The sequence below is a fragment of the Vulpes vulpes genome, chromosome 16, assembly GCF_048418805.1.
Source record: "Vulpes vulpes isolate BD-2025 chromosome 16, VulVul3, whole genome shotgun sequence".
In the NCBI taxonomy this organism is placed as follows: domain Eukaryota; kingdom Metazoa; phylum Chordata; class Mammalia; order Carnivora; family Canidae; genus Vulpes; species Vulpes vulpes.
Window position 1 is genome coordinate 53,709,357 of NC_132795.1, and position 27,461 is coordinate 53,736,817.

The window sequence follows — 27,461 nt, forward strand, 5'->3', positions numbered from 1 at the left end:
AGACACACAGAGAGAGAGAGAAAGAAAGAGAAGCAGAGACACAGGCAGAGGGAGAAGCAGGCTCCATGCAGGGAGCCCGACAAAGGACTCGATTCCGGGTCTCCAGGATCAGGCCCTGGGCCAAAGGCGTCCCAAGAGTGGCACGCTTTACCAACTGAGCCAACTAGGCTCCCAAGACTTGCTATTTTAGGTAGGGTTGTTTAGGTAGGTTGTTAAAGGCCTCTCCAAAATTTTTAATTAAAAAAAATAGAAATTGATAAAAATTTTTAAAAATTTAAATAAATTAATTAAATATTTAAACGTTAAGAAAAAAATTTAATGAAAAAGAAAGGCTCCTCTGATAAAGTGGCACTGGAGCAGAAACATGGACAAAATGAGAAAACAAGCCAAGTGAGTATTTGGGAGAAGAGCTTTCTTTTCAGCCACAGGGTACCAACAAGGACAAGGCAGGAGGTAGAAGGATACTTGGAATATTTGAAGAACACCCTAGTGGCCCTTGTGACAAGGAGAGTGTAAGAGAGAGAAGAGCAGAAGATGAGGTCAGGGAGACTGTCAGGGATCACAACACACGGAGCCTCAAAGTCCACGGAAGGCATTTGCAATGTACTCTGAATGAAATGGGAACTTTGGGTGGATTTTGATCAGATTGTTTTAAAAAAGGATAACTCTGATTGCTGTGTGGGGAACAGCCACCCTGGGGACCATGCTGGAAGCAGGGAGCCAGTGACAAGTCCGCGTGAGAGATGACAGTGGCTTGTCCTGGTGGTGGCAAGAAGTAGTCAGCTTCTGGATGCATTTTAACACTAGAACCCACAGGCTTGCTTATGGATTGGATGAGGGTGTGAAGAAGAGGGGCCAAGAATGACCTCAATGTTTTGTTCTGAGCAGTTGCAAGGATGGAGTCAACTGAGCTGGGGATGACAAGGGAGGGGCGAGTTTGGAAGGAATCAAGAGTATGATGAATATGCATGAATGAGCGAAAATGAACGAATCAATCATTGAATTACCTTCTTTCTCTGAGGCGTGAAATAAAGGGCCTGTCCCACAGGCTTAAAAAGGGAGGTCAGGGTTCCTTTAAGAGGACCCCGCCCCGTTCCCCAAAGCCCCGCCCAAGCGGGAGTCACGTGCCTATCGGCCGCACACTTCTGGGCGTGCCGCCGAGTGGTTTGAAGGATCCGCGCGCGCCCCACAGCCGCGCTTCTTCCCGGGCCTGGGATGTCGGTGTTGCGGCCGCTGGACAAGCAGCCTGGCCTGAACACGGCCACCATCCTGGTAGGCGTCAGCCGTTCCGCTTCCCCCGCCTGCCTTTCTCTGTCAGCGGCGCCTCCGCTGCTCGCTCCTCTGGGCTCTCTGAGGTTCTGGCGCGCGCTTTTCGGCCCGGGGCGTGGTGGGCGGGAGAGCCACACTCTGAACCAATCGGAACAGCCGCCTTCTGAGGCTGGAGGACGTATCCACCAATAGGCGCGCGGCGGGCTCTTTTCCGGTTTCTGATTGGTGGAGTGGCCGGGCGGGGAGACTGGCCAAGTCCGGGAGCCTGCGTTCCAGGCTGGGCGGCTGCGGGGGCGGGGGCGGGGGCGGTCGTCGGAGGCGGTGGTCTGGCCGCGGGAGGGAGGGTCCGGGTGAGAACTGCTGTGCGGACAGGACCCGAGCGCCTGGCGGGGCCCTGGCTCGGTAAACCGCGCCGTGCGCGCGGGAGCGGGAACCCGGGAGTCGCGGTGCCGGGTCGATGGCCCGAGCCCCAGGCGTCAGTAGGCCGCCTTCTCTCCCTGGGCAGCTGGTGGGCACGGAAGATGCACTTCTGCAGCAGCTGGCCGACGCGATGCTCAAGGAGGACTGCGCCTCGGAGCTGAAGATGTACGTAGCTGAGGGCGGGGGTGTCCGATGGCTCCGCCACGGCCTGACTGTGCCCCGCTGCCAGGGAGGCGGGGGCAGGTGGGGCCGGCACCCCCCCACACCCCCCCACCCCCGCCCAGGCGTGATCTGCCCCCAGCTGAAGGATCCTCCCTCCCTCGGTCACATACTTCAGTTTTCCTCCAGCGCTTGTCACCGCAGGAAATGTCCTTGTTCACGTGTTAGTTTGCTTGTTTTCAGTCGGCCACCTCCATGAACCCCGAGGTCAGCCCCCCACCCCCAGGTCAAGGACTTTGACTTTTGTTCACTACTGAATGCCCAGTGCTTTGAACAGTACTTGGCACAGAGTAGTGTTCAGATCCTGCCCCCCGCCCCGCGCTGCCCCCAGATTTGGAGAAAAGTTGACTAAAGTAGTAATTTTGTTTTTCTTTTTCTAACTGATGGAGAGAAGAAACAGCTGCTGGTGTGAATCAAGTGACTGGATATAAGTGGGTGTCATTCTCCCTGATAGATAAGCTCTAGGGGCTCATGTTGAAGGGGAAGGATCCCAATCTAGAGGGTGTACCTTCGTGGGAATCAGAAACACCCATTACTAGGAGAATAAACCCCTTTATAGCATTTAAAGAATCCTATGAGGGGACAAGTTTAGACCACAGTGATGATGAGGGTGACATACCTGAGGTCACATAGCTCATAATTGGCATACCCGAGATTTGAGCCCACTTCCATCACCCTCCAAAGGGGTTCAGGCTTTTTTTTTTTTAAGATTTTATTTATTTGGGAACACCTGGGTGGCTTAGCGGTTGAGCCCGTCTGCTTGGGCTCGGGGTGTGATCCTGGGGTCCTGGGATCGAGTCCCACATTGGGCAGGCTCCCTGCATGGAGCCTGCTTCTCCCTCTGCCTGTGTCTCTGCCCCTCTCTCTCTGTGTTTCTCATGAATAAATAAATAAAATCTTTTTTTTTTAAAGTGCTCTTTAAAATTAAGTGTGCACTGTCAAATATTATGCATGATTTTCTACTTTAAAAAAACCTTCTTCGGGCAGCCCTGGTGGCTCAGCGGTTTAGCGCCACCTTCAACCCAGGGCCTGATCCTGGAGACCCTGGATCGAGTCCCGTGTCAGGCTCCCTGCATAGAGCCTGCTTCTCCCTCTGCCTGTGTCTCTGCCTCTCTCTGTCTCTCTCTCTCTCTGTCATGAATAAATAAATAAAATCTTAAAAAAATAATAAACTTTAAAAAATCTTTTTTGGGGGATCCCTGGGTGGCTCAGCAGTTTAGCGCCTGCCTTTGCCCCAGGGCGCGATCCTGGAGTCCCGGGATCAAGTCCCACATCAGGCTCCCTGCATGGAACCTACTTCTCCCTCTGCCTGTGTCTCTGCCTCTCTCTTTCTCTTTCTCTCTCTCTCTCTCTCTCTCTCTCTCATCATCAACAAATAAATAAATCTTAAAAAAAAAAAAAGATTTTATTTATTTATTTGATAGCACAAGCAGAGGGAAGGGGGAGAGGGAGAAGCAGGCTCCCCACTGAGCAGGGAACCCCATGCAGGGCTCTGTCCCAGGACCCTGAGATCATGACCTGAGCTGAAGGGAGATGCTTACTGACTGAGCCACCCAGGTGCCCCAGGGGTTCAGCCTTTAACCCCTAATCTTCATAGTCTAACACCCCACTTCTGAGTCTGATCTCCCTCCCAGCATGCAGTGTGGCTGGCTAGCCCCATTGCCATCTTATATCCTAAACTCCCTCTTTCCGAGGTGGTTACCAAATGGAGCTCCTTTCTGGCAGAAGGATTAAGTCTAGATAGGACCAGTTCTGCTCTGCCCCTGTGCTCACCTGAGGAGTCTAGCCCACAAGGGCATCTGGGGAATAGGTGAGGAGCCCTTGAGAGCCTCTTACCCCATGGAGGGCAGCATGTGAATAGTCCCTGTGATGTGGGTATATATATCTTTATCCTGCAGTTTCTCATTTTTCAGCCACCTGGCAAGATCCCTCCCTCTGCCCTCCGATGTGAATCGGCCTCGAATTGACCTGATCATGTTTGTGGTCAACCTTCACAGCAAATACAGGTGAGAGCCAGAGAATAGGGGCTGACGGGGCTCAGGTAGACTTGGCATAGGGGTGTGCTGGGATGATGACCTCACTTGTGATGGGAAAGAGGGGACACAGGGAGAGGCTGCCTGGGTTTAGCCCAGAAGGTGAGGATGGGGAGCCAGTGGCAAGTGAATGATATTTTAAAGACACTGCTAAACGGGCACCTGGATGGCTCAATCAGTTGAGCATCTGACTCTTGATTTTGGCTCAGATCATGATCTCAGGGTCCTGGAATTGAGCCCCATGTGCACTCCATATTTATCAGGGAGTCTGCTTGAGATTCTCTCTCTCTCCCTCTCCCTCTGCACCTCCCCTGCCCTGCCCCATGTACTTGGGCACATTCTCTCTCTCAAATGAATAAATAAATTTTAATTTTATTTTTTTAATATTTTTTTAATTTATTTATGATAGTCACACAGAGAGAGAGAGAGGCAGAGACACAGACAGAGGGAGAAGCAGGCTCCATGCACCGGGAGCCCGATGTGGGATTCGATCCCGGGTCTCCAGGATCACGCCCCGGGCCAAAGGCAGGCGCCAAACCGCTGCACCACCCAGGGATCCCCTAAATTTTAATTTTAAAGTAAAAAAGACACTGATAAACCGCAACAGTGTCATTGGCCATTTAGCTAGTGCTTTCTGCAGCCTTCTCTGTATCCCTGAGGGCAGGCACAGACATGGAAGAAGCAGACCCCTGTCCCCAAGGTGTTCCTAGCCCACTTGGGAGAGGAAGCTAGACTTCCGAAGAGGTGATTACAGTATCTGGCATAGGTTACTGTAAAAGAAGAATGCATTGGGGGAATGTCTGGGTGGCTCAGTGGTTGAGTGTCTGCCTTTTGCTCAGGGCATGATCCCAGGGTCCGGGATTGAGTCCCACATCCGGCTCCCCACAGGGAGCCTACTTCTTCCTCTGCCTGTGTCTCTGCCTCTCTGTCTCTGTGTCTCTCATGAATAAATAAATAAATCTTTAAAAAAAAGAAGAAGAAGAATGTGTTGGGCTATGAGAGCCCCAGTAAGACCTCTGACTCTCAGGACTTAGGGCAGGGTAGGCTTTCTACTGGAGGTGAGGTAGCTAGGTAAAGATGGGAGTAAGCAGAAAGTTCCACGTGAAGAAAGGTTAATGTGAACTGAAAGAAGAGCATAACGTGTGCAGGACTGTTAAGGCCAGTCCAGGGTCAGGAGCCCAGAGTGGTGGGGGGCCATAGCTAGGGGAACACGATTGGTGATGATGCTTGGGGCCCAGCCTGGCTTCCCTTAGCACTGGCAACCCTGGAGACAGGACAGCAGCCACCCTGGGGAGTACAGAAGAAGATCTGTTCTCTCCCTGTTGGGGGATGGCTGACTGAGGGGTTTGGTGCAGCATCCAGCATAGAAACCAAGTCAAGTGGTGGGGGTTAAGGGAAGGCTGTGGTGGAAACACCTGGAACTAGGGACATAGAGCTACTAGACACACCCAGTAGCAGGATCAAGTCCAGACATACTGCCTGGCCAGCTGGAACAGGTGAGCAGTGACTTGAGCTTATGGTGTGACAGAGAAAGGGCTGAGATCTGCCATGATTGCCAGAGGTCCTAACTCAGCAGATCTGTTGTTCTTTGGGTATGACCACCCTGTTCACCAAAAGGGACACTTTGTGGAGATTCTGCTCTATAGTCACACTTAGGCGCAGAGAGCCATTCTTACTGTTTGCCTCAGACCTTGCTCATTCAGGCTGAAACCTTGGCTTGGTTCACCTGACCAAGATGGCTTTTTGGCCAGGACACAACATTTCTTCATCACTCCTTGGACACCAATGAATGAAACCCTTGGCGCAGAAGGTCAAAGGCCCAAAGGTCCTAGAGGAAGAGTGTTTTCATACATGTGATATAACTATAAATATTGTCACCTTACTGGAAAGCAATTTGGCAATACCTAGGTAATTTTTTTTTAAAGAGAGAGCGTGGGTATATTTGCACAAGTGGGGTCAACAGGCGGGGGGGCAGGGTGGGTAGAGGGAGAAGGAGAGTGTAAATCTCAAGCAGGCTCCTAGCTCAATGCGGAACACAACATGGGGCTCTATCTCAGGACCCTGAGATCATGAGCTGAGCTGAGGTGGAGAGTCAGACACTTAACCGTCTGAGCCACCCAGGTATCCCTATCTAGGTACATTTTAAAGACACATAATGTGGCCCAGCTCTGTTCTACATCTAGCATCGTTCCTACAAAAACATTTGTCTGCATGTGTGAGAATATGTGTAAAAGAATGCTCGTGTGGCATTCTTTTTTTTTTTTTTTTAAGATTTTATTTACTCATTCATGAGAGACACACAGAGAGAGGCAGAGACATAGACAGAGGGAGAAGCAGGCTCCAAGCAGGAAACCAGATGAGGGACTCGATCCCAGATCCCAGAATCACTCCCTGAGCCAAAGGCAGACACTCAACCACTGAGTCACCCAGGTGCCTCCATGCAGCATTTTTTGTAATGGTGAAAAATTGGAGACCACACAAGTGTCCATCACCTAGAAAATAGATTGTGATACTGGGTGGTGATTTCAAATAATTTTTCTTTTAAAGATTTTATTTATTTATTCATGAGAGACACAGAGAGAGAGGCAGAGGGAGGAGCAGACTCCATGCCAGGAGCTTGATGTGGGACTTGATCCCAGGATTCCAGGATCACACCCTAAGCCGAAGGCAGACATTTAACTGCTGGGCGTCCCCATTCCAAAGAATTTAACAGGTTAAATCCAACTACGTGCTTATACATATCACTGCCTCTATTTGCATATGAGAAATTCATATGCAAATGGAATTTTTTTAAAAATTTATTTATTCATGAGAGACACACAGAGAGGTAGAGACCTAGCCAGAGGGAGAAGCTGGGTCCCTGCAGGGAACCTGATGTGGGACTCGATCCCAGGACCCTGGGGTCACCACCTGAGCTGAAGGCAGACCCTCAGCCACTGAGCCACCCAGGCGTCCCTGCAAATGGAATTATATCCCAAACTGTGAGCAGCAGTAACCTCTGGGATGTTGAGACAGAAGGGTGGTGCTGAAGAGGGAGACTTACGCTGTCTACTGAATACATCCATATTGGATTGTTATACAGGCTTGAGTCACTTTGTAATTTTAAAAGTACTTAAACAAAACAAAAGACAAAATATTACTCTAGGGGTGTTTCCTCTTACCCTCATGCACCTTCTCCGGTCTCTGAGGGATGAGGAGCACAGCCTTCTGCCTTCTCTGGGGTAAGGTCTGTCCTCTGATTTGTCTTCTCACGCCAGCCTCCAGAACGTAGAGGAGTCCCTGCGCCACGTGGACGCCACCTTCTTCCTGGGGAAGGTGGGCTTCCTCGCCATGGGTGGTAAGTGCGTCCTGCCCGCGCCCCCGCCGTGTGGCTGGCACCGTGGTAGACTCCTCAACAAGGCCGCCCCGGAGGCCTAAAAGAACATGAGCTTCAGAAAATGACCTGTTGGCGGTCTCTCTGAAAGCAAATCTGAGCAGAGCATTCTGCTGAGATAATTGCTGAGAGTCACCTGGTGGCTCCCTGTGGCTTTCAGAGTAAAATCCCCATCTCCCATAAAGGCCCAGGTTTGGCCTTCCACCTTCCTGTCTGGTCTCATCTCCTGTCACCCTCCTGTTCTTTGGTCAGCTTATTGTTCTCTGAACAAGTCCTGCTGTTCCAGAGACTTTGTAATATTAACAGCAGAAATAGCAGCAGCTAACCTTTCCGGAGCACTCACTGTTACCAGATGTTGTTCTAAAAGTGCTTCGTTTCTGTATCATTTAATCACTTAATCACTTAATAAATTACACACAACCCTTTGAGGCACATATTGTTGTTCTATAGCTGAGGAAACTCTTCACCTGGTTAAGTAACCTTACAAGGCCCATCGCTAAAAAGTGGTAGAGCCAATGTTCGTACCTAGAGAGTCCTGTCCCAGAGCCCACACCCTTAATGATTATATATCACACAGCTTCTCTTGAATGCTCATTTCCTATTTGTCTAGCTAACCCCTAAATCCCATCTCCTGGGGGACACCTCCCTAACTGGCCCTGCACTCTGGGCCCCGGGGTGTCCATCCCGTAGACCTGCCACCTTTCCTCCTATACCAGTGGGGTATCTGAGCTGTCCACCTCCACCCAGCTAAACTGACAAGGAGGGCCTGGCATAGATTCTTCTCAATAAGCATTGATAAGTGGGATTCCTGGGTGGCTCAGCAGTTTAACGCCTGCCTTTGGCCCAGGGCATGATCCTGGAGACCTGGGATTGAGTCCCACTTCGGGCTCCCTGCAAGGAGCCTGCTTCTCCTTCTGCCTGTGTCTCTGCCTCTCTCTCTCTCTCTCTGTCCCTGATGAATAAATAAATAAAATCTTTTAAAAAATAATAATAATAAAATAATAATTAATAAATAAATAAAATAATAAATAAATAAATAAATAAATAATAATAAATAATAAATTAAATAAATTTAATTTAAATTTAAATAAATTAAATAAATTAATAAATTTAAATAAATAAATAATAAATAAATAAATAAAATAATAAATAAATAAATAATAATAATAATAATAAAAAGGAATGCCAGGTCATTCCTACATATTAATTCATTGAATCTCTATAGTACCTCAGTGGGTTGGGGGCTGTTCCCATCCTCATCTTATAGATGAGGAAACTCATGTGTTTACAGAGCACTCTCTCCAAGGCCTTCCAGCTTTATTTTCTAATTTGATGAAAAGAAATTCAAACAGGATGGTCACCCCACTGACCAGTAAGCACCTGAGGCCCAAAGAAGGGTAGCGAGTGAGTTTGCCCAGTGCTTCCTGGCTCGCAGCCACAAGGGTAGACATTTCAGCCTGCAGCACTCACGGCTTCTTTGCAGCTGGGCAGGAGAGCCACTGTAGCATCCATCGGAACACTGTCACGAAGCTGGCCAACACCTACAGAAGCCCTGTATTCTTCTGTGACCTAGAGGTGAGGACGCTGATTGCATGGGTGCAGGGAAAGGGTGGTCAGCACACGGTAGGGTGTGTCGAGAAGCGAGAAGCGGTAGGGTGTGCCCAAGCGAGGGGGTCCTGACGTGAAGACCACAAGATCCTGATTTGAATCCTGGCTTCTCTGCTCATTGGCTGTATCTTGGGTGGATCAGTCACCCAAAGAGTTGGGGTACACACAAGTAAAGTAGGGCGATGATATGCTTTCAGCCTGAGTGCCTCTCAGATGCCAGGTGCTATGGCTTGTTACCTTGCTTTTTCGTTTGCTTTGTTTTCGCTCATAACTCAGTCTTGTGTATATATATGTGGATCCTCATTAATCTCTCACTCTCCTGCTGGCTGTAAGTGCTATGACGCCAGGCATCTTGTCTGTTATATTAACCAGTGCTGCCTCATGTCCTCCCACAGTCAGAATGTCCACTGTCCCCCTTATGCCCGTGGACTGCAGAACTGGTCCAGTCCCAGCCTGGGGCAGGGCATCCAGCAGGCAGCCAGAATGGTGGGGGAGTGGGTGGGTGGGTAAAGGGTTGGAGGGATATCTATGGTGTCGGTTCTACCCCAACCCACTTTTTTTTTTTTTTAAGATTTTATGTATTCATGGGAGACACAGGCAGAGGGAGAAGCAGGCTCCCTGAGGGACCCTAATGTAGGACTCGATCCCGGAACCCTGGGATCATGCCCTGAGCCAAGGGCAGATGCTCAACCACTGAGCCACCTAGAGGCCCCTACCGCAACTCACTTCCGTTGGTGTTTGTCATAGGTTTCTCATAGGTGATCCTAATTATGAGCATAGCAGAGCAGATTTCTATTTTGCTGATAAATTTTGCTCTTTAGCTTCTCTTTCTGCAGTATGAATCCAGACTTTTTGCTAAAAGTGCTCAGCAGCTGCTCTCTCTATGAGGACTACAGAGGGCTCCCGGGGCCTGGGCTGCTCCACCTGTGTACCCAACCTGCTCGGTTAATTTTGGGGTCTGTTTATTGGTTTTGAGGTTCATTTCTGCTCTGTCCTGGGTCTTGCACCTGTTCCCAAGGCAAAGAGATGTAATGCAGAGAGAACTGAGTCAGCATCCTGTCCCTTACCACCACCCAGACCTGGGGTTCTTATTCACAGGTTTGTGGACCCCTCTGAGGGTAGAATTCAGGGAACCTGTGGGTAGAATTCAGGGGATCTGTGAACTTGTATGAGAAAAAAATACTTCTTTCTCTCCCACTAAACTCTATGTGAAATTTAGCATTATGAATATAGGCAAGAGATATCAGTAGTATAGCAGGGGCTGGGGCTGTCACCAACAGAAATGACAGATGTTTCCATCTCATATGCAGATGGACAGATCCCCTTATTCAGTGCATCAATAAAGATGCACGTACCACTCTGTCACTAATTCATTTTTCATATTTGAGGACTATTTTAGTCAGCACTCTGATGCCACGGATAGGACGCTGAGGCCTGGGATACACCCAAAGTGCCTGCCCTTCTAGGCTTTCCTCACAGCATAGCCCAGATCCCAAGACCCAGAGAAGAGAGGCAACTTGCTCAGTCATCTAGTTAGTATGTTAGTGGTAGAGCCGGCGGGTTTGCAGGCTGCTGTCTCCTTCCCTTCTTAGCCTGATCTCAGTGGCTTTGAACAAGTCACTTCGCCCACATGCAGCCCTCATCTCCTTATGGCTAAAGGGGAATCATAATCTGCTCCACAGCTCGGGAACCTTAGGCAGCCCCGGCTGTGGTGCCCCCTACCTGGTGCTTCTCCTTGTGCAGTAGGTGCAGTTCTCCTTGTGGCCAGGAGGTGGCAGGCCACACCAGCTCCTGGGGGCTCCGGGAGCCCGAGCCCTCCAGGAAAAGGCCCGCAGCTGCGATCTGTTTCCAGCAGCAGCTGGCCTGCCCACAACTAAACCTGGCACTCGCTCAGACCAAGCACTGCGTGTTTGGACAGTCATCACTCCTCGTGTCTGTGCAAGCCTTTGTAGGGCACACTCTGCATATTTAAATTTGAGCCTCACCATATTTCAAGGCCTTGCCTGGTTTAACACATGAAGAAACACATTTGAGAAGTTGGGGGATTTGCCCAGTGAATGTATTTCCGAGCACCGCTGATGGGGCCTGTGCTGTTCCCTGACACACACAGATGAGCAGGCATCACGCCTGCCCTGGCAGAATCGGGTAAGCTAGACCACCAGGCATGGTGTGCAGCAGCAGTCGGACGAGTACAGACCTGGGAGCCTGGCAGTAGGATGAGGTCCTTCCTGCAGGTGATGGGAGCAGTCTGATGTGGTCAGACTTGGGTTTGGGGGGCCACATCTCTGGAGTGTGGCATGTGGAGGAGGCCTGGCCGGAGACGAGGCTTGGGGTGGAGGCCGTAAAGTGTTAGAAAATGGGGATGTGGTGCATCAGGTGGTAAAAGCAGTCAGGTTTAGTGGGATTGACAGGAATTACTGTTAAAAAGGCCTTTATGGGCTTGAAGAAGGTAGGAAGGTAGGCAGGCCGTGGAGACTCTTGGTGGAGGAGCACAGAGGCCAGAGAGACAGCAAGTGCAAAGGCCTGGAGTGTGGGACTTGCCTGGTGTGTCCAGGGTCCCCCACCCCCACCCCAGGGAGGCTTAGGGCAGGAGCACAGCAAAGAGAGGGCACAGTAGTAGTTGGTGCATCAGAGTGACTTCGCCGAGCAGGAGGGCCTGGTTGGTCTTTTTTTTTTTTTTTTTTTTTATTTATGATAGTTACAGAGAGAGAGAGAGAGAGAGGGAGAGAGAGGCAGAGGGAGAAGCAGGCTCCATGCACCGGGCGCCCGACGTGGGATTCGATCCCGGGTCTCCAGGATTGCGCCCTGGGCCAAAGGCAGGTGCTAAGCCGCTGTGCCACCCAGGGATCCCTCTGGTTGGTCTTAGTAAGGGCGGTGGCTTTCACTGAGTAAACCTGGATGGAGCTGCAGGGAGGGTGCGGGGGCAGGGAGGGATGTGGCCTAACATGGGCCTTATTTTTATTTTTCTGTTTATGTGATGCGGGTCTACGTGGATCCCTCCAGCTGTTGGGAGAAGAGTGTGTGGAAGAGAAGCAAGGGCAGAAATGAGGAAATGTCCCGGAGGCTGTTTCTGGAAGAGTTAGGAGTGGCCTGGGCTCAGTGGTATCTGGGGAAGAGGAAGACAGGACAGTCTGCAATACTGGGTATTTCCAGGGTGGAACTAACAGATGTGCCCGTGACCTGGGGGTGAGACATGGGATAAAGGAGACTCAGGATGGCCCTGGAGTTTTCAGTTGAGCAACTGTTAGAATGTAGGATAGAGGTGTCTTTGGCTGAGATGGGGCAACTATGGCAGGGACAGGTTGGGAGAACCCTCAGGGACTCCCCTGGGGACATGCTAATAAGATCAGGGTGTCTGTCAGATGTCTACCCAGAAATCGAGTAGGCAACCACACATGTGTGTCTGATGTTCAGAGGAAGGGTCTGGAGATATAATTTGGGTATCGTGGGCAGTGAGATGGTTTTAGATCCCGGAACTGGATGAGGTCACCAGGGTGTGTGGGGGGGAGAAGCCTTGCACAGGCAAGGCCGAGGCCGGGGCAGCACTTGGATGTGTGACAGGAAGGAGCAGCCTATGAGGCAGGAGGAAGGACCAGATGAGTGTGGCGTCCTGGGGGCAGGTAGAAAGCATTCCAGGGAAAAGAGACTCAGTGGAAATGACAGCTGCCTCTGGATTTGGACCGAGAAGTCACAAGTGACAATGGCAGGGAGCAAGAGCCGGGGGACTGAGGGTGCCTGGTCTCTAGTTAGGGCGACTGGTTGGATGGTGATGCCCACTTCCCCAGGGAAAGGGGGCGCAGGGGGAGGACGAGATGCTTCCGCCGCGCCCGTTGACAAGGGAGGGCGGCTGAGCATGGTTTGTCCTTCACCAGGCACTGACATGGCGCCTCCTTTGCTGCGCTTGCTGGCACCAGGCCCGGGGACAGAGTTGCTCACCCTACCCGACCCGACCCCACCGGCGCCTCTGGGCCCCTGCCTTCCAAAGCCCTGATGAGGGAACTCTATGTTGGCACACCCCCCATCCCCATGAGGGCCTCTGCCCTCTTTTCCATGCCTGGGACTGTCTTTCTCAGCTCCCAGGTAAGGAGCCTTCAGGGCCTCTGCCTCCTGGGCGGTGGTTGGAAGTAGCTCTGCTTCACATCCCAGCTCAGCGGCCACTAGACCCTCCTTCGCCAGCCCTGCTTGCTAAGCTTTGTTTCCTCTGGAGGAGGGGTCATCGTCTGACGCGTCCTGGAGGGTGTCTGGAGGTTCTGGAAGCTGGAGCAGTTGGAAGCTGCTCGGTGAGGCATGCTCTGGACAGGGGCATGGCCGTGACGGGCAGTGGTGCCCAAAGCTGGCCCCACAGCTCAGCTTCCGCTCGCCTCTGGCAGCCTGTGCGGCTACTCTGAGTAAGGGGAGTGGGGCACGTTGCCCTGGATCAGCCTCACTACTGTCCTCTAATCTCCCCCTGCAGAGGGAAGGCTTTCGAGCCACTGTGGCGCAGCGCCTGGTACGCATGCTGCAGATCTGCGCTGGCCACGTGCCCGGCGTCTCAGCCCTGAACCTGCTGTCCCTGTTGAGGAACTCTGAGAACCCCGCCCCGGAGGACCTGTGAGAGCCGCTGGCCCCCAAGCTGGCCCTCCCTGCGGCCTGTGACTGCCCTGTGCAGTCAACTTCCACTGTTGTCAAAGACTGGGTCAGGGCCTGACAGGCTCAGGGTCAGCAGTCATTCCCTGCACGGCCCAGACTCCTCTGCGCTGCAGCAGGGAGCCCAGCGGGTGGGCTGCAGCCCCCCCCCCCCCCCCATGCTCACCGCAGCAGAACCCTGTGTCTTCATCCATCTGCCGGGCTGCATCTCCACTTCAGGCTTCATTTGAACAAAGTGTCCGTGGCTCAAAAAAAGTTTGAAAACCCCTGGTCTCCACCACCTTGATTTTGCAGATGAGGACACCGACTCTGGACAGTTAGGAGGGTCGGGCAGCGGGAGCTTGGACTCTCTGACCCAATCTGACCCCACATCCTAGCCTTGCCGTTCCTACAGAGCCTGCTGTGGCCTCATAGAGCCTTGGTTTCCCCAGGCGTGTAATGGAGATCGTTCTGTTGACCTTGTTGCGGTGTGAGACCTGAATGAAATGACAGGTGACAAGCCTGCTGTTGTATTTCTCTGTCCGCTTGTAGCCCATAATCCGTTGTATTAGGGCCTTGCACCGTCCCAGCTCAGCACTCAGTGAACAGTAACTATTGTTTGAAATCACAGAGCTAGGTTCAAAAGCTGGTGTGAACCCAGAAATTACACTCTTTATGAATTGGTAAGTTTGTGGGAATCGTGAGAAAGGCTGTCTAGAGGGCTGGCTCCCACCTTGGTGGCCAGAGGTTGTGCCATGACTATGGCTCCCCTTCCCCTTTGGGTCTAATGAGAATTTACAGAAGTGCCAGGGTTGGAATCCAGAAATCGGGTCAGCCAGGTTGAGGCCACTGCCACTCCCCTATGGGCAGCACTGGGTACATGGGGTCTGGGGGATGAGACAATGGGAGGAGAGCCAGGTTGGGGCTCCCTTGGACCATGATGTGCCCTCTACCCACACCCGGCTTGGGCCAGGACCTGCCTGCATCTTTGGGCCTCAGGAGCCCTGCCTGGTGCCCTGGGTGGGGCCAGCCCCGGAGCATCTCTGCTCTGACATGCTGTCACGGATCACGGCCGGAGCCCATGCTCTATGAGAAGGGGGGCCGGCTTGGAACTCATGGCAGGCGTCACGAGGGTAGACATGCAAGCCTTGTGCCTTAGAAAGCAGCTGTCAGGAAGGGCAGTCTCAAGGAGCCACTCCCACATGCTGGGGTCCACACTTCAGGACGGGCCTGCAAGGTGCCCGTTAGCACAGGGGCAGGCCTGGTGGAGGAGCGGGCGAGGAGCAGGATAGGAACACTGCCCGAGCCAGGAAGAGCACAACTGTAAGGCTGGGGCTCCTCGGCGCTGAGGAAGGGAGGCCAGCTTCTGTGGTGAGGCTGCCGTGTCCAGGGCCGAAGGAAGAGGCCGAGGTGAGAAGTAGAAGTGCGTGTTGGTCTCTGAGAGGATGGGCAGGATCGGATCGGCAGAGGTGCCTCCTGGGAACCAGCCTTGTCTTCAGCCCCTCAGTAGCCTGGGCCATAAAGGGTGGGGCTTTGCAGGACAGAGTGGGGGGCGAGCAGAAGTAGGGTGGTTCTGGGGAGCTGATGGAGCACAGGATCCAGGCGGAGAGGTGGGGTGTGGACCGTAGCCTGCCTGCCTCTGCCAGGCACATCACGTTGACAGGAGAAGGTCCTCCCCATACCCCTGAGCCTCCCCCCAGCCAGCATGGGGCGCACGTCTCTCTGGTCCTTGTGCCATGTTTTCTGTGCCACCTGGTGCCATTTAACAAGAGAAGTGGCATCACACTCCAGCTGAGGATCTGAGAGCCTTCCAAGTGCCAGGGGAACGTGATGCTGCTCCTGTGCCAGCCGCCGGGAGCTTGGCCGGGGCCCAGGAACCCAGAGGCTGCCTTGGCCCCGCGCAGAGCTGAGCAGCCCCTGCCCGGCAGTGAGCAGGTCTCCAGGCCCGCCACCCCCGCCAGGGAGCGCAGCCACTCTGCACCTGCGGGGCCGGTGACCGGGGACATCTTTATGCCCAGTGCTGCCTGGTTGGTGCCTGGTGCTGTGGTGGCAGGGAGGGAGCTGGGAGACGCTGCACTTGGCCTCATGACCTTAGGCAAGTCAGCTGTCCTCCACCAGCCTCAGTTTCCTTGTCTGTAGGAGGAGGTCGGGCTAGTTTTTAATGCCTTTCTCCTCAGCTGGTCTCAGGTCCGAGCATAAGCCATTAGTTTAAACAGATGTCAGACTCTCAGGCTGGCCTTGGTCACAAGATGGTCACATTGGGGGCAGTTTTGGGGGTGGGCTAGCTGTGTGGATGGGTGGGCAGCCTGAGGCTCCAGGAGAAGATGCCTTTCTGCTGAATCTGGGAGCTGCTGGGCCCCTGCTGGCTGGGTATTGGGGTGGGCCCTGCCTGTGGGGAGGGGCCGGGCTTGCTCAAGGTCACAGCCTGTTTTGTTCCTTGGGCGACCCCAGGGAACTCACTTCGTAGGAGATGGCCGGGCCTGTGGCCTGTGTGTCCTGGCCCCGGTCTAACGCTGTTTCCTGCCCCAGTGAGGAGGGGGCTCTGCAACCTGGCACCTGTGTCTCCTTCACCCCTCGCTGAGCAGAGGCTGGGGTGGCCTCGGGCTGCAGCTCCCGACAGGGCAGCCTGGTCACGGAGGGGAAGTCGTGCAGTGGGAAAGGACCCAGCCTGTGAGTCTCACTGACTTGGGGTCTGTGGCCAATCTGCAGTGTAACCCGAGGCAGGTCACTTCCTGTCTTCCCGTCCCCACAGTCTCTTGAGGTTCTCGTAAGGCTCAGAGAAACCAAAGAGCCTGACGTGCCTGTTGTGCCCGCCCGTGTGTGCCCCGCACAGACCGTCCTGGGGTTGGCTGCCGCTGCGCAGGGGCATGGTGGGCAGGGTGAGTGCTGGGGAGCTCCTGAGATAAAGGCCCTGCCCTAGCCTGGCCCTCACCTCCCACACCTGGTGCTGGGCCAGGCCTGCCTGACGGGACTCCAGCAGAAAGGTCCTCTTTCCACCAGGCACCTGCTGGCTTAACCTCTTTCCCTGGGCCTCCCCTGGGCCACAGTCGAGCGGCAGAGAATCTCGGTGGAAAAGCTTCTCATACACACCTGGAGGCTCAAGGGGTGGAGGGCAGGGACGATGTAGTGGGTTGCCAGGACCTGCCCAAATCGGAGTCCCACCTGAGTGTGACCCTGTGGACAGTCCCTGGGGCCCAACTCTGGGAGGGAGAGAGGGCGCGGAGTCCCAGCGCCCCTGACCTGGGCAGGAGGTAGCCTCCCTTGGGGCCACCCTCTTCCATCAGGAGGAATGCCAAGGCATTCGGGGGTCCCAGGGGCTACTGCTTGGCTACATAATAGCCCTGCAAGGCCAGGCCCAGGGCTCCTGGCACCTGGTCATCCTCTGCTGTGTTAGGCCGCAGGCTCCTTGAGGCCTGGATCTGCCTCCCCGCCTGCTGACCAGGGAGGTTACTCCAGAGATGTGTGTGTAGTGGTAGCAGTGGGGGGAGAGCTCAGGGACTGAGGGGCCGCCTGGCTCGTCCCCGATCCTTCTGAGCCTGCTTTCCTCTCTGTGAAGAGGCAATCACGGTGCCATTTCCCCACAGGTTGAGGCGAGGGGTGTGGGCTCCTGCAGGGCACAGGGCCAGGCAGGCGGTCAACCCGTGCTGAGCACTGCCGTTTCCTGGGTGACTGTGCCATTCCCTGGGCCTTGGTCCTGGGGGTCACTCTTGCCTCCATCCCTCTGTGCCAAGATCTCACCAGGCCTTCCCTGACTCTCAGGCCCTCCCTGACACCCTTCCCTCCTGAATTTTTCTCCCCAGCACTTCTCAGCCCCTCACCTACTATATGGTTTCCCCATTTGGATTTTGTCTCTGTGCTTCCCTGCCGTCTCCCCAGAATCTAGAACAGTGCCTGGTGCACAGCAAGTCTCAGTGAGTGAGTGGTGACTGAATGGAGGAGTCTGCTCGTGGGTCCGCCTGAGCGTCAGCAGCCTGCAGGGAGACCCAGAGCCCGGCCCTTGTCCCCGCTGCTGTGGGGTGCCTTGAATGGGGCCTGAGGGAGGTGCAGCCCCTGGGGAGGCTCCCTGCTCTTCTGCGCCCCACCCCAGCCTTCAGCCTAGCCCCCAGGAGGCGCAGACTGCTCCCTGTGGCTGAGACGCTGAGGGGCTGGGGTCTGGGGTCTCCATTCTGATCTCACATAGATGGCCTGTGTCCCCCATCCCGGGGCCGTGTTCAGACCTGCTGGGGAGCCCTGCCCTGAGGCGTGCTGGACTGTGCACACGTGCATGTGTGTACATGTGTGTGCATGTGTGTGTATGGGCACGTGGTGGGGGCGATGAGGGAGCTTGGGCCTGTGAAAACCTGGACAGGGATTTTATAACCGCTTCATGGAAGGGGGTCAAGGGGAGAGGGGCTGGGGGCGCTCCAGCCTCACCAGGACTTCGTGTGGATCCTCTGCCTCTCCTGCCCCTGGTCCTGTCCTCACATTCTTCCCGCTGTCCCCCAGTGAGAGGGGCTTCCTCGCAGTGTCCTATTTGCCAGCGCCAAGTACATGAAAAAGGGGTCCTTGCCCTGGGGCCCCTGACCACTCCTGAGACAAAATACAACCAAATATGAAGGAGAGAGCCCACAGGGCAGAGGAGGGCAGGGAAGTCCCCAGAGCAGCTCCCACTGTGTGGCCCCTTTGATGAATCACAGAACCTGTTTCCCCGCAGGCACTTGCCTGACAATTTAAAGGCACAAAACAGGATGGGATGAAAAAGTAAAAAACCAGAACAGGCTCCCTCTGGGGACAGCAGGGAAATGCCCCTCCTTACTCATAGACTTCTGTATTGTTTGAGGGTTTTTTCATGAGAGTGTGTGCAGGTATTACAGAATTACAATTAAAAATGATGTTCACGTAAGGAGTACATCCTGGAGCTCCGAGCACTTTCACATCTAGGTCTGGGGAGCGGGGCCTCGGTCTCCCCCGGGAATGCCCCCCCACTTAGCACCCAGCGTGTCCCACCGGCAGCTTCCTCCTTGCCCCCACCCCAGCCCCAGGCATGAAGGGCACAGGCCACGCTTCACAGGCGGCCGGGCACAGGCCCTGTCCTGGCTGCCCCGACGCTGGGTCATCCCTGGCCCCTCAGAGCCCCTGCCTCACCATCTGGAAACCCAACATCATAGCACCGCCCGTGTCCGGACCACTGGGAGGGTGTTTTGGGGGGAATTTGAGGGACAAAGATCATCAGAGACTCCTTTTCCTCCGAAAGACCCCACATTAGTTATCTTTGTAAAACACTTCATCAGTGAACGAGAACATGAGAACACTGAGTGACACTCCGTGAGATGGGGTTTCAGCAGCAAAGTCCCTTCTTTCCTACTCAGTAGCTTTGAGGTGATGATACCAAAGTGTTTAAAACTATCAGGTTCTGGCCTGGCTCAGTCGGTGGAGCGTGAGACTTGATCTCGGGGTTGTGAGTTCAAGCCCCACGTAAGGTGTAGGTATTATTTAAAAAAGTAAAATCATAGGGTGCCTGAGTGAGCGAGCATGAGACTCATGATCCAGGAGTCCTGGGATCGAGTCTCACATCGGGGTCCCCACAGGGAACCTGCTTCTCCCCCTCTGCCCGTGTCTCTGCCTCTCTCTCTCTGTCTCTCATGAATAAATAAATAAAATCTGGGCAGCCCGGGTTGCTCAGCGGTTTAGCGCCGCCTTCAGCCCAGGGCCTGATCCTAGAGACCTGGGATCGAGTCCCACATCGGGCTCCCTGCATGGAGCCTGCTTCTCCCTCTGCCTGTGTCTCTGCCTCTCTCTCTCTGTGTCTCTCATGAATAAACAAAATATATATTAAAATAAAATCTTAAAAAAAGAAATAATAATCTTGACTTCAGAGATGTAACCCCAAATAAGGAATCTGCTGAGGATTTAACCTAACATTTATCACCTTGGTCTGTTGGGGAAATTTCTCTTAACTGTGAAGTCGGGATTCAAGGCCTCCCTCTGCTTCTCATTCAGGAGTCGCAAGTGACAAGGTTTTTCCGGGGTCAGGCACCTGCACACACCACCGACGCTAATCGCACACGCCTTTCGCCATGGCCTGTCCCTGACACGTGCCCTCCTGGGCCCTAGGAGGCTGCAGGTAGATCACCACTCTGCCCCTCTGGCTTGGGCCCCTGAAGGCCGCCTCCCCTGCTTTGTGCTGGAGCAGGTGCAGCTGCCACATAGAAGTGGCTCCTGTAAGTGACCCCAGACCAGCCCCACGGGCCACTCTCTCCCAGGGACACCATCCTCACTCCAGGTTCCCACAAGACTCAGTCTGCTCTGCCCAACGACGGCGTGAGGGTTAACAAGGTGCCTGGCCCCGTGTAAGGGCTCCCAGGCAATACTGGCACCACCAGTGATGGGGGTGGCGATTCCGCCCCCCCTCCTCTCTGGGCTCCCGGCCCCCCCACCCCCTCACCACACACCCACACTCACACCCACACCCACCACCCCAGACCCACTTCTCCTTTGCAGCTGCCCTGACGCCTACACCTTCCTGCCCTGGAGTTGTTGGGCCGTGGGCAGAGGACGGAGAGGCAGTGGGCCAGGGCTCCTGGATGCCGGCCCACCCAGGGGGCTGCCGGAGTCCCTCGAGCCAGAAACCCCGGGCCAGCCTTGCTCCCCTTGCGCCACAGCATCACTCTTTGGTTCTAGATGGTTCCCCTGCTCTGGACCGTGGAGTCCTGTCTCCAGCTCCACAGCAGCCAGAGACACGGTCGCTTCTGCAGCACAGCTCAGAGCATCTCTCCCTGTGCTCTGGTAGGGGCTCCCCAGGGCCCAGGAGCCTGAGGTGGAGGCCCAGAGCACCCCTGCCTCCCCTCCTTTGCAGCATCCCCTTGCCTGTCTCCAGACTCAGCTTTCCCCTCTTCCCCCTCTTTGCCTTTGCCCTCACCAGCGTCGTCTCTGCTGGAAGCGTTCTCGCCCCCTCGCAGCTGCCAAATCTGCTCCTGCCCCATCCGGGTCCAGGCAGCCCCTGCCTCTGCGCTCCCCAGCCCTGAGCTGGGATGGCCGACCCCATCCCCGCCGAAGCTCTCTGCCAGCCCCTGCAGACAGCAAGGGAGGCAGGAGGGGCCTGTGTGTGTGTGTCTGAGGCTCAATCTGAGAGACATGGGTGACGGGCCAAACACCAGAGAGTAGAGACAGAAGGGACCCCAGTGAGACTCAGAGGCAGACAGGCCAGGACACACATAGCCCTAGGACCCATGGGTCTTGGTCTCTCTGTTCATCTATTGATTGGAGTCTCTCCCTCCTGCCTCGGATCTGGGGATTGAGCTGTCTGTCCTCGGGCCCTCCGCCACCGTCTCCCTCCCCCCACTGTGTCCTCTACTCCAGCCAGAGCTTCCCCACTGTCACCCAAGTCTGACTATGGTGCTGTCTGCTGAAAGCCCTGCGTGGTTCCCTGGCTCCTTAACCCTCAGCCACGAGTCCAGCCCAGCCCCGGGCCCAGCAGTCTCTGGGCCCCATCTCTGTCATCTTCTGTCAGTCATGCTCCCCTAGACCTCGCTCGGCAGACACCTTCTCACCATCACGTCCTTTCTGAAGCCTTCCCACCCCCTCCGTGACTGCTGCCCTGAGGCGCTGTCTCCCCAGCACCCTGGGCACTCAGGAAGCCTTGTGAACCTGGGAAGGGCTGGAAGGAGCCCCAGAGGGGGACCAGGTGAGGTGAGGAGGATACGGCTGGTGGGGGTTGTCTGGGGCTGTGAGCTGGCCTTGGGGAGCAGGACAGAGGAGGCCACCCAGAGGTCCTGACTGCAGGGGCGCATTCTCTACTGCCCAGGAGCGCGGGGTCTGCGCCCCAGCACAGGGCGCGCCCCAGCACAGGGCCCGCCCAGCAGTCGTCTGGGGGTGATGGTTGAGTGGTTGAATGGAGGAACCACAGGTAGAAAGAGAAGGTGTGGGGTGCGGGGCCTTGCGAGTGGTCCCACCCCAGCAGGCAGGAGGGTGGGGCGGGGCCCAGTGGGTGGCGGCCCCTCCCGGTTTCCTCCTCTGGGAGCCGAAGCCAGGCTCAGTCCCCCGCGAGCGAGCGCTGGGCACGGCAGGCAGCATGGGCAGCGACAGGAGAGGCGCGCGGGGCCCGCGGGGCAGGAGCCCGCGGGGCAGGGACGGGCCGGCCCCCACGCGCTGCGTCCAGGCCGAGTGCTTTGACCCTCTGGTCCGAAACTGCGTGGCCTGCAAGCTGCTCCGGACGCCAGAACCCAGACCGGGTAAGAGCCGACCCACTCAGCCAGCTGGTCAGCAGGGGTGCAGCCCTGGGAAGGAGGGGGAGGGGCCCCCACCCGGCAACCTGCGGGAGCCGCAGGCCACCCGGGACGGGGGCGGGGCGGTGACTGGTTTGATGGGGGGCTGCAAGCGGAGCCTCGTGGGGACCGGCGGTCACCATGTGGCCCTCACCTCTCCCTCTCTTGCCCTTCCCCCGCCCCCCCCCGCCGGCCCTCCCTCCCCCTCCCCCTCCCCCTCCCCCCTCCCCGGGCCCAGCCTCGCCTCCCTCCGCCCCTCCCCCTCCCCGTCCGCCCCTCCCCTCCGCCCCCTGCGCCCCCTCCCCGTCCGCCCCGCCAGCAGCCGGGCCCAGCAGCCTGGCGCCCGGGACGGCGCTGCAGCCGCAGGAGTCGGTGGGCCCGGGGGCCGCCGTGGAGGCCGAGGCCGCGCTGCCGCTGCCCGCGCTGCTCTTCGGCGCCCCCGCGCTGCTGGGCCTGGCGCTGGCCCTCGTGCTGCTGGGGCTGCTGGGCTGGAGGTGGCGGCGGCGGCTGCGCGCGGCGGCTCCCCCGGGGGCCCCGGACCCGCGCCCGCACCCGCACCCGCACCCGCGCGGTAAGTTCTGCGGGGCGGGGGGCAGGGAGGCGGGGCCGGGGCGCTCGGGAGGTGTGCAGCGGATCGGGCCGGTTCCCCGCGGGAGGGACGCAGCCCTGGCCCCGGAGCCGCCGGAGCCCCACACAGGAGGCCCCCGCTTCTGCACTTCCTGTCCCGAGGGCCCAACACATGCCACCCTTCCCCATCCCTGCCGGGCTTCGGGATTTTTCTCAGTCCCGGGCGGTCCCTCCACTGAGGCTTCCAGAACAGGGGTGGGGAAAAGCTGTGAGCCTCCCTGACCTTGCCTTCCCTGCCCCCCCTCCCCCAACTAGAGACCCTGGACAATGTCATCATCGTCCCCCCGGGACCCCTTGATGCGACAGCTCCCGTGTGGCCTCCGGCTGGAGAAGACCCAGCCAACACCCCGCCTGCCCACAGCGTCCCTGTGCCAGCCACAGAGCTGGGCTCCACCGAGCTGGTGACCACCAAGACAGCTGGGCCTGAGCAACAGTAGCGCTGGAGGGGCCAGGAGGTGGCCCCTGTCCTCTCTGTGAGCTGTCAGCCAACGGCCTGGAGGGTGGACTCAGGTCTTCATCACAGGGGCCACCTGCCCCTCTTCTGGGAACCAGGCTGCTCCTCAGCTAACCCTGCAGAACCACAGACTACAGGCCACAGGGCTCGGGTGGCGCAGAGCCTTTGGCTTCAAACCAGACCATCTCTGGCAGCCCTGGAAGGTTGTGGCTGAGCTCCTGTGCTTTTGAGTGGTGGGGGCGCGTCGCGTAGGAGGTTTTTCTTTCAGTGCCAGAAAGCCACCGTAAACCAGAATGAATCTAGGAAGTGGATCAAGTGGGAGGATGCTTAATTTATAGCTGGGTGTTGTATTTCTTTAATACTTGCTCTCAGAGTTGTCCCGCTTTTAACTGAGGCGAATGGCAACCACAAGTAACCAACTGACTGGTTTGCTTCAGGATCTAATACAAGATGATTTGATTTTAACAAATAGCCTGGGTTGTGCTAATTCTCAGGTATCTGTACCCGAGGGTCAACCCTGAGCTTGGCCCAATCTTCTAGGACCTGCGATGCCATTTTCACCCTCATAGCAGCTCCCAGAGCCCCAGGCTTGCGCTTGGGAGGAAGTCTGGAGCTCCTCTGGGGCTGAACTGCGCACTCACCCTGGAGGCACACTGCCAGGCATCTCTGTCAGAGGCCACCTGGAGTCCCAGCTGCCTTCAAGGCACACTCAGCTGTACTCAGGGAAAGGCCCAGGATCCTCAAGAGGCTCCTTTGTTCAGAGGCCAGAGCAGGCCTGTGGCCTTGAACCAGCCTGACCTGACGTCCCTTGAGCTCCCTCTCTGTATGGCCTGCACTCCTCAAGCACTAGGTCCCAATTGCCATGGTCACTTGGCCATTCTCTGCCAGCCCCTGGGGTCACCCATCATCCTGGTGGATTTGGTCCTCTGACAACAGCACCCCTTGCTCTCAGAATTCGGGTGAGACCATCTCCTCCAGTGGGCCACGCCGTACTGGGTCAGGCACTGCCTCTCCTGCTGGCCCTCCTACACGGAGTTAGAACCTCCTGACCCGGACTCTGTCCAGGACACTCCTTGGAACGTGTTGTAGTTTAGCACTCTCAGGAGAAGCACGGACTAGGAGTCAGAAGATGGAGTTTGGGGTACCATTAGGGCCTTGGCCATGTGCTGTTCCATGCGTCAGCTGCCTTCTGCCCACCCGTCCCTGACCTGCCCTTCCCGCCCCCCCTTCTCAGCCTAGAAGATGGTCTGGAGCCCCCAAATCCTGACACCCACATTTAAGTCTCCCCAGCCACCCTGTCCCTGAATGCATCCCAGGTGCCCCTCCCCCCGGGCTGCCAGGTGGCTGGGGCAAGGTCAGGTGGCCAGGCCTGTAGGCAGGAGGGTGGGAAGCAGGCCCAGGATGGGCCAGACATCCACTCCCCTTTGTCTCAGGATTGGGGAGCCTGGGCTGTTCCTGGCCCCTCGATCTCCAACTCACCTTTTCCACCACAGCCGCAGGCTGGGCCCTGGAGGTACAACAAGTGGGCAAAACCCCTCTGGGGTCCAGACATGCAAACCTCTGGCCCCACTATGTCCCAGCCAAACCCCAGCTTCCTCTCTGGTCTCGGTTTCCATTTCTGAAAAGTTGTTGTGGGGGTGGGGGGGGTTGGATGCAATGTGCTCCTCCAGGCCTATGGCCCTCAGAGGAGAAGGACTTGAAAGAACCTTGAAGAAGCCTTGTCTTCATTCCCCCATTTTACAGATGAGACTGAGCCCCAGGGAGGGAGAAGGCTCGGCATCATTGCCGTCCAGCAAATAACAGAAGGGTTCTTCCTTGGGGAAGAACCAGGAGGGGGGGAAGATGTGGGCAAGAAGAGGGTCCCGGGAAAGGACCCTACCACTCAGGGGCCTCCAGTCCCTGGTTCTCTGTCCTAATTAGCTTTCTAAGGAGACTTCATGAGGTTACTGCATTTGATCTTAGTGACAGCACCTGGAGGAGGGGCATGAGCATTTGTTTTTGTTTTTGGGTTTTTTGTTTTTTTTTTTTTAAGATTTTATTTACCTATTTCAGACAGAGACAGAGACAGAGAGGACGAGCAGGGGGAAGGGCAGAGGAAGAGGTGAGGGGAAGCCCATTCTGCTGAGCAGGGAGCCTGAGGACCACTGGGTGGGGTGGGGCTCCATCCCAGGAGCCCAAGATCCTGACCTGAGCCCAAGTCAGACGCTTCACTGCCAGAGCCACCCAGGCATCCCTTGTTTGCTTTTAAAAAAGTTTTCTTTTATTACAAAAAAAATCGAGACATATATTTTATAGGCACTTTGGAAAGTTCAGGACAGTAACCTAGGGTAGAGCCCATGGAGAAATGACCCATGATGCAGTGACATCAGGCCCCTGAGACATAGGTTCCATGTAATTGTAACCATCCCACACATATAAATTCATATCTTGGCTGTCATATCTGGTGAGTTTTCTCTTGTCTTTATTTATTTATTAATTTTTTTTTTAGATCTTATTTATTTATTTATTCATAAGAGACACAGAAAGAGAGGCAGAGACACAGGCAGAGGGAAAAACAGGCTCCCTGCCGGGAGCCCGATGTGGGACTCGATCCTGGGATAGGGATCACCCCCTGAGTGAAAGGCAGCCGCTCAACCGCTGAGCCACCCGGGTGTCCCACCTCTTGTCTATAAACCCTTTGCCAGCAAGGTTTTCAACATTTGCAAAGCTTTCCCTTTGAGCATTTGGTTGTTTTGGTGTTTGCTGTCGTAGTTGAGGCAGCAGCATCTCCTTGACATAAATCTTTGCCTGGGATTTTTTTTTTTTTTTTTATGGCCCCTGTCAGTTGAATTGATGTCCTGAAAATCTAGACTAGTTCCAGTCCATGAACAGGGATTAGATGTCCCATTTTGCAGATAGGAACAGAGAGGCCTAGAAGGTGAAAGAATCTGGCCCAAACTATGATATGCCGCGGTGGAGCTGAGCCAGACAGAGGCTTGTGCCCCTGCCCCGAGTGCCTGTGCAGAAGACCAGTGGCCCAAGTGCCCTCCTTGGGAGCAAGCGACTCCAGGGATTGACTCCAGGCTTTACTCCTTGTTTTCATCACTACTCAAAGATTTCTCTGCCCAACCGGTCTCCTTTTGCTGTAAAAAGGACCCAAGATAGACTTTGGAAGAGCTGCCTGTCGGGGTGGGAGCTAAGAGAAGCAGCTCCCCCTCACCCACATCTGTGTTTCTGGCCCGTTTTTTCCTGAAGGAGGGTCTGGTTTCCCTGAGGTCCCCAGGGCCCAGGCAGGTGGAGGCGGAGCTGGCTCAAGTCTCAGTTCCTCCTGGGGCTTCCTGCAGGCACCTTTCACTTCCTGCCCAGCAGCCCTGGGCTCTGGGCTCAGGGTGGGGGTGGGGAGGCCCAGCTAGGGAGGCCAGGGAGGAAAGACCTGACCCCTCACCTCTGGCTGTCTCAGCCCTTCCCTTCAGGAGCTGATGGCATCTCTCGGTGAGCCTGTCTCCTCATCTTCAAAATGGAGCCCAAGGGCCAACGAACTTTCTGATACTAAAGAGGTCATGTGGCAAGTAGGGTCTTCACCCTGGAGGGCCCCCACCTCCTTTCCCTGGGATGCAGACACTTCCTGCCTGGAGTCACCAACCACGAGAGAGAAATTCCTCTGGAAAGTGAGTTTCCCAGAGCTGGTCTGAGGCTCTGGACTCAGCACTTCCCATTCCTACCACTCATCCATGTGCTGCCCCATTGATCACACCAGAGTCGAACACACCTGCTCTGTGCGAGGGCCATTCTGGGCAATGCTTGGAGGTCAGTCTCAGGCCCTGCCATTAGGTCTAGTCCGGTGGGAGAGATGGAGCAGGACACGATGACAGGACAGGGTGATGATCCCTGCCAGGGCCAGGGGGTGCTCCAAGCAGGTTGACTGATCCAGCATCTAGGGAGTGCTTTGGATAGTAGGAAGTATATGCCCTGAGTCTTGCCCAGTTTCCCTACTGGAATGGAGCAGAGAACAGCCATACCTGGTCCAGGGCACTGTGTGTAAAGGTGCAGAGAAGAGGCTGCAGAAGGGTCAAGAAGCAGAGCTCAGGTGGGGAGCTGGAGAGTCAGATACCTTGGCCTGGGAGTGCCAGGTGAGGCTGCATCAGAACCTGGCCTGTGCTCATGCCTGCCCCTTGGCACATGGGGGCACTGTCCTCAGGGAACCCCGGGCGCTTCTCCAGCCCCTCTGGCCACCCTCTGGTCGCAGGGTGGGAATTCAGTCCATTTGCTCTCTTCTGGGTGGCTCAGGCCACATTCCTCCTCACTCAGAGCTGAAATCTGACCTCTTGGGATCCCGGGTGGCTCAGTGGTTTGGGGCCTGCCTTTGGCCTAGGGCATGATCCTGGAGTCCCGGGATCGAGTCCCACGTCAGGCTCCCTGTGTGGAGCCTGCTTCTCCCTCTACCTGTGTCTCTGACTCTCTCTCTCTATCATGAATAAATAAATAAAATCTTAAAAAAAAAAAAAAAAAGGAAAGAAATCTGACCTCTCTCCAATTTGTGCCTGCCCCCCCGCAGCTGCCTGGGGTGACCCCGTGGGTGGAGGTGGGGGTGGGGGAGGAACGACTGCCCAGGGTCCCGCAGAGGGCGGGGT

General features: G+C 55.7%; 2 protein-coding genes across 10 annotated transcripts; both read left to right on the forward strand.

Annotated features, from left to right (window-relative positions):
* The first annotated feature begins 1,137 nt into the window (after positions 1 to 1,137).
* On the forward strand, positions 1,138 to 21,957 carry CENPM (centromere protein M). Of its 7 annotated transcripts, none has more exons than XM_026017372.2 (6): positions 1,138 to 1,272; positions 1,775 to 1,854; positions 3,822 to 3,914; positions 7,199 to 7,278; positions 8,798 to 8,889; positions 13,376 to 14,049. In XM_026017372.2, exons 1-6 carry the CDS (start codon positions 1,216 to 1,218, stop codon positions 13,514 to 13,516), a joined length of 543 nt encoding a protein of 180 aa, XP_025873157.1. In that variant the 5' UTR covers positions 1,138 to 1,215; the 3' UTR covers positions 13,517 to 14,049. The 7 variants fall into 7 exon arrangements, with proteins under 7 accessions (XP_025873157.1, XP_072598944.1, XP_025873158.1 ...); XM_026017373.2 differs by lacking the exon at positions 13,376 to 14,049 and adding an exon at positions 19,507 to 21,957 and having other exon boundaries at positions 1,153 to 1,272; XM_072742840.1 differs by lacking the exon at positions 13,376 to 14,049 and adding an exon at positions 12,795 to 13,369 and having other exon boundaries at positions 1,153 to 1,272.
* Positions 21,398 to 25,288, forward strand: TNFRSF13C (TNF receptor superfamily member 13C). Of its 3 annotated transcripts, none has more exons than XM_072742845.1 (3): positions 21,398 to 21,737; positions 22,009 to 22,341; positions 22,653 to 25,288. In XM_072742845.1, the coding sequence occupies exons 1-3, from the start codon at positions 21,398 to 21,400 to the stop codon at positions 22,832 to 22,834; spliced, it is 855 nt and encodes a 284-aa protein (XP_072598946.1). In that variant the 3' UTR covers positions 22,835 to 25,288. The 3 variants fall into 3 exon arrangements, with proteins under 3 accessions (XP_072598946.1, XP_072598947.1, XP_072598948.1); XM_072742846.1 differs by having other exon boundaries at positions 22,090 to 22,341; XM_072742847.1 differs by having other exon boundaries at positions 22,093 to 22,341.
* Positions 25,289 to 27,461: the final 2,173 nt, after the last annotated feature.

Excerpts from the sequence above, each read along its gene's own strand:
- TNFRSF13C (XM_072742845.1), top strand. The coding sequence starts at position 21,398 with ATGGAGGAACCACAGGTAGAAAGAGAAGGTGTGGGGTGCGGGGCCTTG. Across the intron at positions 21,738-22,008 it reads GACGCCAGAACCCAGACCGG|CCTCGCCTCCCTCCGCCCCT; the intron begins GTAAGAGCCGAC and ends CCCCGGGCCCAG. Across the intron at positions 22,342-22,652 it reads CCCGCACCCGCACCCGCGCG|AGACCCTGGACAATGTCATC; the intron begins GTAAGTTCTGCG and ends TCCCCCAACTAG.
- CENPM (XM_072742840.1), top strand. The coding sequence starts at position 1,216 with ATGTCGGTGTTGCGGCCGCTGGACAAGCAGCCTGGCCTGAACACGGCC. Across the intron at positions 1,855-3,821 it reads TGCGCCTCGGAGCTGAAGAT|CCACCTGGCAAGATCCCTCC; the intron begins GTACGTAGCTGA and ends CTCATTTTTCAG. Across the intron at positions 8,890-12,794 it reads TATTCTTCTGTGACCTAGAG|GCACTGACATGGCGCCTCCT; the intron begins GTGAGGACGCTG and ends GTCCTTCACCAG.